At 39.1% G+C, this 10,382-nt stretch overlaps 1 protein-coding gene across 1 annotated transcript; it reads right to left on the bottom strand.

Annotated features, from left to right (window-relative positions):
* Positions 1-1,592: 1,592 nt before the first annotated feature.
* On the bottom strand, positions 1,593-9,151 carry LOC145895205 (cytochrome P450 4A12A-like). The gene is made up of 11 exons (XM_082983975.1): positions 8,936-9,151; positions 7,486-7,633; positions 7,145-7,277; positions 5,937-6,092; positions 5,300-5,459; positions 4,621-4,773; positions 3,942-4,029; positions 3,621-3,723; positions 2,664-2,880; positions 2,082-2,164; positions 1,593-1,783 (listed from the first exon to the last, which is right to left on the bottom strand). The coding sequence occupies exons 1-11, from the start codon at positions 9,149-9,151 to the stop codon at positions 1,612-1,614; spliced, it is 1,629 nt and encodes a 542-aa protein (XP_082840101.1). The 3' UTR covers positions 1,593-1,611.
* Between the last annotated feature and the right edge of the window lie 1,231 nt (positions 9,152-10,382).

The following is a 10,382-nucleotide window of genomic DNA, read 5'->3' as shown; positions in this document are numbered from 1 at the left end:
CCCTTGGCAAACCTCACATTGCGTTGGAATTGCAAACTTCCAAATCTGGTGAACTGAAACATAAGAAAGGCACATTTATTTTCACGCTGGTTTCTTAACTGTATCTTTTCTCCAAGTTAGCGTTGCGACTCCCTGTGGCAAGTTGCTTGCACCAGACATGCGATGTCCTGTCAGACAGTAGAGCTGTGATTCACTGCGGTATCAGAAAAAAAAACAATTCAACCTTGGGTTCCAACCGTTTGTCTCAGGTGAAAACTGATGGATCTTATTTCTAAGTGTGGGTGGTTGGGGTAAATAATAGCCACGTAACCGATGCAGTATGCACCGAGTTCACTAACATGTTGGCCAACGTCCAGATACAGCTGCTCCGAAACGAACAGGACCACAGCAGTAACAAAATTCATCAAGCTTTTCACTGGTTAAAGCAAAGAAACGGAAACAGCCAAATGCGGCTTTTAATGAAGGTATATTTAAACAACCAAATGTGTGAAGTGTGTTAACTTACACATACATTACCAAAGCAGAGAAACATAAACAGCCCAATGTAGCTATTAGTGAAGTCAAATTAAAAAAAACACAATCTATGAAGTCTGTTGAACCTACGCATCCATCACAGCAAGAACTCCGTCTGCGGTAAAACGACGCAACGGTCTGCCGCGTTTTGAAAAGGTACAGCCCCTACTTGTTGTATGGTTTTACGCCCTAACGCTATAGATCAGGGTCAAGTAATATGGCCTGTGGTTCGACACTTGTGGGTTTGAGGTACACGATGCGTGCTTACGCAAAAATTGTCATAACAGGAAGTCGCCGACGCGAGATACCGGACGTGAAGGGAGAAATTGAGTGTGACGTAGGGCGTAGTCATAGAGCTGTTCGCAGGCGGCGAATTCTGCTTCCCGACAAATGATTTTTTTGGTTTGACGTTCGTTCTCGGCAGAAGGATTCAATTTTGCATTCACGTTTTTGCAGGCAACGGTTATGGCGGTGGCCGGCTAAGGAAAACTGAATGGTTTTAGGATGTTTTCAGAAGTTCAACAGGAATGTTTTAATGCAACGATAGAATTTCTGATAGCCTGTGGTCTAAACATTATTGACCAGCTCCGATGCATTTGCATTAATCCGTATTTCAAACAGAGTGACGACGTTTAAATGCATCAAAGGCTTGCGAGGGGTGAGTATGGATGTTTTTCTGGCAAAGTAAATTTTTTTTTGTTCAGGTAAAAGATTGCTGTCATTACACTCAATACAAGTTGATTCTAGCTTGCCTTTATTTTTGCTATGTTTAATTGGCGCACGCAAATGTACAGAGATTTTCACAAAGATACAAATTTTCACGAGGTAAAAATACATGGAGTCTAATATAGTCACCAATTAAGATGCGAAATATGTTAAAATAGCTTATTCACGATTAATGTTTCATTGAATACAACATATAACACTTGTCAAGTCAAATTGAAAGCGAAATCATAACAAAACAGAACTTATGATAGAAAAACTGTAACCAGTTGGATTGCAAATGATCAACACACTTTGAAATGATAAATGAGAACCAACAAAATCTTTCGATCTATAGTTGATGACATTTTGGCGAATTAAAGTTTCTCAAAATGTTTAGACAACTTTTCGAATTTTGACGCTCACGCCGTTGGCAGAATGTAGTGAGACGCCTGGAACCGGTTTTGGTGGCTCCGTATCCGAATCCCTGTATATTTCGAATCTCCTCAGCAACTGGGATAAGATGACCTTCATTTGAAGCATGGCAAAATGCTGTCCGATGCAATTTCTGTAAGAGTGCTTAAATGTTCTTTCTGACGTATTTGTATTGTTTCATTTGTTTAATAACAATAAAAAGAGAAAATTATTTAAATTATTTAAACGATAGCTATTCTAGAAACAAACAATGCTTAGGAACATAACTCACGGTTTAACAAATCTTAACCCAAACAGTCTTGCCTGTACTTTACATTGAGAATGATTGTAGTAACAATTGAAATGTTTAACAAAATGATTTCTTAACAATTACATTGGCTTTACTGTTTGTTTAAAAATAATTTCTTAAAAACTTAAATCTTTTTACCTACCTACCACCCGCCGAAAAAGGGAGAAATGAGAATGATTCTCTGGTCGTGGATTTTTCGGGATCAAACCGATCCGGATCAAACATCTAAAAAAAAGTTTCGATTATTGGACAAACAAAAACCTTAGCACCATTATAGTCGTTTGCCTATAATAAACTATTTGTCAGGAGACTGTTCCTTTAGTTTTTTCAGAATCTAGCCCTCTGGTTGGCATTGTTTGCTGATCAGCGACACCAATTTCCTATTTTAGTATGAGGATGCCCGTGCAGGCGAAATCGACTTTTCACGATTACTAATAAATCAGCTGACTGCGATTTGAAACTTCTGTTAGTTTCACTTAATACTTTGTCAGGAGATATTGGGATCACGGTAGACTGCAGAGCTAAAATGGCCAAACGTGGTTGGATTATAAGAGGGTGCAATTTTTGTGTTTCTGTAACTCCTCAAAAAAACGATAAAAAATGTTCGCATAAATGATAGAACTAAAACTCTGCAACGATCTATCCTCGTCGCAAGACCCACAAACAGCCCTAACCAACAGCCCTAACAAATAGCCCTAACAAACAGCCCAATGCATTAACCCACCGTGGGGTTTTCCCATAGATCTGGGTGTCGGTGCAAGAGGAAAAAATTGACCATCACAATTTGACCTTTCTTTAACGTAACCGTCTGATGGTCGTTGTAGTGATGCGAAATAGTCGTATCTTCGTCCATGGATCTTGCAACCATGTGGATGACTGGTCTAAGTCGGAGCGACTCCTTGATGCATTGCGTCACGTATCGCATTTTGTTGACGTCAGACCTGAAACACATACAGGTTAATTGTTTACAAACTCAGAGCAATTTTTATTGCCACTTTAGTTAATGTTAATTTATTAACACGAAGCATATCACAACATGAAGCGAATCTGTGAAGTAATTTAACGTTAATTAACGTTCATTTATTAACACGAAGCATGTTACGCCCTCAAGTAAAAATATCTCATCTTAATCACATCTGACCTAACCAAGAAACGATTTGTATTCAAACTTTCTAGAGCAAGCATAGAACTACAAATCCTATCAGTCCTCAAAAGTGTTCGCGTGAGACGCACCTCAAATAATCACGGCACTGGTGACGCAATAATTATAAGCATATCACAACAATTTTTCCCTATTTACAATTTTCAGTTGCAGAGGATTGAACAAACTTGTTTTTTGTCTCCATTTTTTCAATACAAAACTTTTTATTAGATTGTTACTCGACGCCGCGAAAAACTTTTAAGAACCTCTGTATTAATTACAACTACAAGTAAAACTGTAATAACAGTGTTACACGAGAGGGTTATACACCATCAGGACACGAGTCAACGGGAATATCAAAACGATGTCATTTTTTTTTATAAAACTGCGCGATTTCCACAGCAAAGGCATGGGCCACCCACCACAATGTGATATCTAAAAGAAAACTCTAATCGGTATGTTTTCCTCCCATGTAACGCGAATTACGATCAATAAAAGACACCGGTGCGATTATTGCATCATTCTGTTGTTAAAACTAACATTTCGACTTCTGTCTTTTGGCCGAGAACTTCGTTGATCTCATCTCGACACTTTTGTTGACACTCCAAATTTTCCGACAGAAAATATGCAGTCCAAGCCAACCCTAAATGTAAATGTGACCTTTGACAATCTACTTATTGGTAGGAACAGATCCGTGGTTGCCATATGCTTTGCTTATTTGTAAAATTTTTGCCTATTTTTGTGTCTCCAAAATATGTTACGTTTTTAGATATGTCAGTCAGAAAAAAAACAAATTTACAGAAATAACCGTGGTTCGTCTTCAACAAAAAGGTTGTGGTAACTAAACTTCCATTAACTTACCGTTGCCGGAAGTTTCCTGTCCAGCGGAATAAAATGTTGTAACCTCATCAATAATTTCATCATCCGTCAGTCCGACTCCATCATTATCCTACAATGGATGAAAAGCGTTTGTTACGCTTGGCTGACATGTCACGAAACATCGCATACAAATCTATAAAAAAATTTTAGTAGGAAGACATTGGCCAAGGTGATCCGAACGTTTCCGCAAATCTTATAAAGTATACCGTTCGACCTCTTTAACGCGATCCCCGAGCATCCATAACTCGCTACTGAACTTAAACTTTCCATTCCATGCGCATTCCAAACCACAAAGCCTATATCGTTTGACAAAGTAAATGTTTCATGAAATGGCATAATTTGCAGGAACGCTCCACTGCGCAGGTCCTTACTTGGTGGTCACAGCTAACGTATCGCCATCATGAGGTTTGCAGACCTCTTTATTCTGAGTGGATTAGCCACTTTCTTTTGATAAGTTGGAGCAATAATTAAAAAATCAAGATCATTTTGTTTGACGAAATTATTCGTGGATCGGATTAAAGATTTTAAACTAGATTTTAAATTTTACTTCGAACGCTCACGTACACTTCATCATGTGACGAACAACACGATGTTCATACCTCGCATGTATTGCTAAACTTCGTTAAAAAAAAGTTTGGTGAATTTAAACATTACTTCATACTTTTGATTGAAGCAACACGTCAAGGAAATCGACATTTTTTCCTTTCATCTTGCGGAAGATGTAGGAGGTGCCGGTCGCCTGGTCATCAACCTCAGTTGTGTCCGTAGCATCCGATCCGAGCGAAGCAAGAATTTCCCGCCTCTCTTTCACTATCTGTGATCATCGACATTGTATAAAAGACTTGAAAACACACGTTACACTTCATAGCCGAAAAAAATCAGGGCGCTTTAATTGATTTATTGCTGGACCTTAATAACTTTAACTCACAACTTTGTAGATGAACGATAAAATCTACAATTTTATTAAATTTTTATATATTTGTATCCTTGCGACCACAAGTCATATGACACTATATAACACAATGATAAACGTAATTTAAAACTTTTAGGATTGTGATTTGTTTTTTGTTAGTCGAAATTCTGTGGAAAAACTAACGTGATGTTGGCTTTAGTGCGTGCAACTATTTAAACCTGGTATAAACCTTCTCGAGGTTCTTACCCAGAGTAAAAAAAACATTTTTGATAAAAAAATCGGTCAGTCTCGACCAATCAGTATGGACAGGGATTCGTGACCAGGATGTCATTGGTTTGAATACCAGTGTAGTAAAATTAACACTTGATCAAATGAACCTGGCTTTGAATGCTTAGCTTTATGCGATGCAGGTTCCAGACGAACTTACTTTGTCAACTTTAGACTGGACTTTGTCGACGATGTAGAAAAACCTTCTACCTGATTTCGTTCTGCGATAGATAAAGTTGTTCCACAACCAAGGCGAAAACCAACGATTCAACACAAGAGCGGACACCTCTGTTACCAACTGATTATAATCCTCACCTTTCCTGAAACAATGCAATTTATATTTAACTGTCGGCTTTACAACTTTTGTTCTTGACTTTGTCGACAGCGTTCATTTCTTCTAAAAATAGAGTTTCCGAACAGAAAATCAACTAAATTTAATGGCGAAAGTTTAACAATGCAATCTTGACATCTCTTTCTGTCGCAAGATATTTCACCGAATGCAGAACAGAATAAAAAAATCCCAAATTTTTTTTATATGGAACTTGACTGTGTTGTAATGTGCAAAGGCGCATGGGTGCGTGCGTTGTGTTTGCTGTGAGTAGAGGTGTAACATTCAAAGATGGCATTCTAGGTCCCAAAGACCCTGAATATTTACAAGCCATTTTGTGTTGAAAGCTTGATATGTGAAGGACTGCGGTTTATTCTCTGGTTGTGGTTCTACATTGCAGATAAGTTTTGCATTAACATTGTTAACCCAATGCTAAGGTTATTTTAAGTCAGATGGAACTTTCACTTACATGGATTTAACTTTTTGTGACATCATGCATTCCATCATGTTCATGTAGGTCGCATCAGCCACGAATTCGCCGATATTGGCCACTTTTCCGGTACTTGCCGCTTGCTCACACAGCGTGATCACATTCTCACAGTTGCGGTTGAAAACCTCGCAGTGTCTGAAACAAAATCAAAAATTAAGAAAATTGGAAGAGATGAACTCTACACAAAAAACATTTAACATTCTTACAAGTGCAATTTTAAACAACGTGGCGTTGGGTATCCCGATAAATCTTTCTGTGAGCTAGGAACTCAAGTTTACCACATACAAAGAGGTTCGGTGTTTTGCCAAATTGCTTTGTTAATGGTGTTATGAGGGTATATTTAAATTTAGACTGGGCATCCCTGGCAATGCAGCCTAGCTGGATCAGCCTCTTTTTCCTGACAAGTCAGAGCGAGATTTGAAAAATCAAGCACCCGGTGAGGTTTGAACTCACAACCCTGGACTAACCAGGCCCAACGCTCTACCAACTGAGCTACAGGAGATCAGTGGTTTCACGGGGTATATTTTGGCCAAGGTACACTGGTGCGCAAGCGCACAACTTGCCAGGCAACCTTCACATATACGTAGGGGATCTCTACCACCGTATCCGATAACGCAGTAATATTACATGCAATGGCATTATTGGCAAGATCGCCCCTCTGCGCAGGTCGCTATATTTTAGCAGTGATCGCCAAGCAAGAACCTGCGCCGTGAGGCGGTCTTGCCAATCATGCCATTGCATGTCATATTACTGCGTTGGACTGAATAGATTTAGATCTTTTAGTTTCATACAAATTCGATCATGCATTTGTTTTTTGAATTTATTGAAATCTAAATATTTTGTTCTGGGGTACTTAGAAGGTGATTTGCCTAAAAGTCAGATCAGAAGTGTTTGTAGAAAAATGGAACTTCATATAGTTTGGGTGGTAATGTATTATGTGGAATTTTAAGGCTAAATGCTTGAAATTTTGCCCGATGAGGGAACTGTTGAATTTTCAATGCAAAGCCATTAGCTTGTTAACTTTAGCTGTACTATACCAAAAAATTATTTCATTTTTCTGCTAAGTACTATATAAGGTGACTATTTCGTTGTGATTTGTGAACTTACTAAGTCCAGTTTAAAAAGTTGGAGCGAAAATGGCGTTATATGTTTCATGAACAACAAATGTTGGATGCACCACCACTTACTCCTTAAGGATGTTAAAGTGGAAAATGGGAGTGAGGATTCGTCTATGTCTCTTCCAAACATCTCCTTCAGCAACAACCAGACCACTTCTTAGGAATGGTGCTAGGAAGTTGGTGTAGCCGTCAGATTTCGATGCTGAAATCACATCGAATCCAGTTTAATATCAAAAGGTAAATTCGCTTGGCAAGCTAATATAAACAATGCTCAAATCTATCAATTAGTCGGAAGAGTTCACATCCAAAATGAACAACTGGGATTTTTTTGTTTAGATATTGTGAAATGTTAACAAAGACAAACAGTATGTTATCAAGAACGTTTGGCAAAGTTAAATAAAAATACTCACATGATCGTAATAGAAAGGTTTTTGCAACGTCAGGGTGATGGGCGATTAAAATGAGTCTGAATGGTCCAATCCAGTATGGAAAAATTGCCGGAAAATCTTTAGTTTTCTCCAACAACTTTAGAAGACCTTTGTATGTGCTGACGGGATACTAGACAGGAAAAAATACATAAAAACACAAAACGAAAAGTTTAGGTTTTGCGTTTCAGCAAGAAATGGAAAAGGAAGAGTTGATAAACGTTGTTTATGATAAAGACTTTAGATGCTTTTGGGTAGGATGGCAGTATGACTGTTCTGATAACTGCATTTTTATCGCCGGTTTCGAACAAACTAACATTTGGTCGAAATTTTTTTGTCATTTTTGGGGATTTGTTGCATGAAGTTTGTAAGGCAACCTCACTAAAAAGGTGGGTTATATAAAGAAACATAACCACGCGGATCCAATAAATCTGAATCTCTTTTACAGTAAAACTTACACTTTGTTTGTTTTGGGGGGCGCGCATGCTGGTTTGTGCAAGGATATGTCAAACACGGTCAAACTGTGGATCGCGGGTTATATTTGAGCCCGCTGGGTCTTTGAATTTGGCCCGCCAGGGGTTGATATAAATTAGTATTATTTTGGAAAATTTTTCATGGTTTAGTTGATAGGCCTGTCAAATTCTTGGTCATTTAGGGCCCGCGAGACAAAAGCGTTTGCCCACCATTGCGGGAAGTGCTGTCTTGTGCTAAGGATTTGCTCGCTTTTGCTCAGCAAACAAAAACTCCAGCACAGTTGGTCTGACCTTAGTACACACTGCTCCGGCAGTGCACGTAGACTGCTGCCAAGGTGGTGTGGTTAGAGCAATAGCAAATAACGCATTTATGAGAAAAAAGGATGAAAAGTAGGTGTTCGGCGTAGCACATGAACTTGTGTGCGCGAACATAACGATGTACCGCACTGTCTTGAAACCTATACTTGTTTCCATCTGATGTTAAGCCCTTTATATACAACGCAGTAACAATAGTGTAACCGCGTTGTCTGATTATAGTGGTAGAGATAACCCACTTATGTGTGAAGATTGCCTGACAAGTTGTGCGCTTGTGCCCCAGTGTACCTTGGCCACAATATATCCCGTGAAACCACTGAGCTCCTATAGCAAAGTTTAGTGGATAATTACGAATTAATGTTGTAGTAGAAGCACTGTTTGTGTCAAAGTGTGTTGTGCCGTTCCTACTTTGTTCGTGTGTGAATTGACCTACATAGGCTCATATGGGCTTCCAAAGATTAGTCGAATAAGTGTAGCCAGGAGCCATCAAACTGCGACCCGCGGGTCAAACCCGCCCCGGCCCCCGGCCCCCGGCCCCCGGCCCCCGGCCCCCGGCCCCCGGCCTTTGATGTTGATAACCCAAGTCTAGAAGAAAAGCGTTGTTTCGAGACCAAAATTTTGAAACACAAAATTATAATGTTACCAACCTTGAACACATGACCAAACAGCCAATGTTGATCTTTGCTCTCACCAATAATTCTTGCAGTATTCCTTTGTTCCAACTGCTTCTCAGCAAACGGTTTTACCCACTTCACTGCAACCGTTGCCACCATCAAAGCAGGCAGTGCGTAAGCTAAAAGATAACTTAGCACCAGCTGGACTTCAAACATTTCCTGCTTCGCGTCTTCAGATTCAAGTTTCATATTGAATGCTTGCAATTCACCGTAGTTATTTATTTGATACACTTAAAAGTACAGTGGTTTATTGCCAAAAGTAAAAAAAATATAGGACCACAAATAAGGTAAGTTTAAGTCTCGCCGGAATACAGATGGAACATGGGTTAACAATAACAATAAAATTTACTTTTATGCAACAAGGAGAGTTGATCTAAAATTATCCTTCACATGGGCAAGGACAATAAGGTATACAACATAGGTTCACACTAAATTTTCCTTCCAAAATGAGGACGCAGAGCAAAAAAAATTATAAGTCATGGTCTGAACAATATTGCAATTCTTTGCACAGACCCATACACTTTATATTTACAAAAATCTTAGGCATGACAGGTTAATCGTTCCTATATTTGGGAATTGATCAAACCCTTCCAAGCAGCAACAAAATTAAACTGACGTTTTATTGCAAATTCAAGTTTCACAATTAGCTGAAGGTTTCAAAAGCGCGGAGCACGAAGGTCCACATTATAGTAGCAATTTACTAAGGTGCCTTTACATGCGCGCTTGCAAGTCGCTGTACAAAGTCGGTTACATCACGTTTTATAGGTAGGAAATTTGTATGTGCTCTTTAAACCATGTTTGCTCTCGGGACGAGTTCTGATAAATTCACGCAAGTTCAACGCGCGGAATGTTTGTCAACATAACAAAGACCTCTTTGCGTTTTGGAGTGCTTCAGCTTCAGTGTGGATCTAAATCACAACTTTAAACCTGGTTATCAATGTGTTACATTGTTAATTGTACATCAAAGGAACTGATGACGCCTCCTCGGTGAAATGCATTTTCCAGAAGGATCCTGTTTTCAGCGAGTCAAATCAAATCAAATCATGTCTATTTTGCAAAAAAAAAGCAACTACGCGTAAGAATATACAGAGAAATGAAATGGCATGGGCACCGATAAAACCATAAAGGTTATCGAGTCAGGCGCCCATGTAAAGGTGATTTACTCACGGAGAATCACCGTCTGTCGTGGAATCTCAGCCAGGTGCACTGCTGCTTGCATGCACTGTTATTACTTGCGATGAAGATTGGCGCACTGGTATTATTACTTAACACATTATTTGGACATTTTGTGTCAGATGTAAGTTTGACGTACACAGATCTAACTTTCTGTGACATCATGTATTCCATCATGTTCATGTATGTAGGGCATATGTCAATTTTTTCACCGTTCGCTGCCTCTTCGCACTATTTGATCACAGGC

The sequence above is a fragment of the Ascidia mentula genome, chromosome 3, assembly GCF_947561715.1.
Source record: "Ascidia mentula chromosome 3, kaAscMent1.1, whole genome shotgun sequence".
NCBI lineage: Eukaryota > Metazoa > Chordata > Ascidiacea > Phlebobranchia > Ascidiidae > Ascidia > Ascidia mentula.
Note: the sequence above shows the minus strand (reverse complement) of the source record. Positions and strands in the feature narration are given on the sequence as shown.

Bases quoted from the DNA above. Each gene is read 5' to 3' on its own strand.
- LOC145895205 (XM_082983975.1), bottom strand. From the start codon at position 9,151: ATGAAACTTGAATCTGAAGACGCGAAGCAGGAAATGTTTGAAGTCCAG. The intron at 7,278-7,485 runs GTGAGTATTTTT...ATGTGATTTCAG, and splicing joins AACCTTTCTATTACGATCAT to CATCGAAATCTGACGGCTAC. The intron at 1,784-2,081 runs GTAGGTAAAAAG...GCACTCTTACAG, and splicing joins CCTTTTTCGGCGGGTGGTAG to AAATTGCATCGGACAGCATT.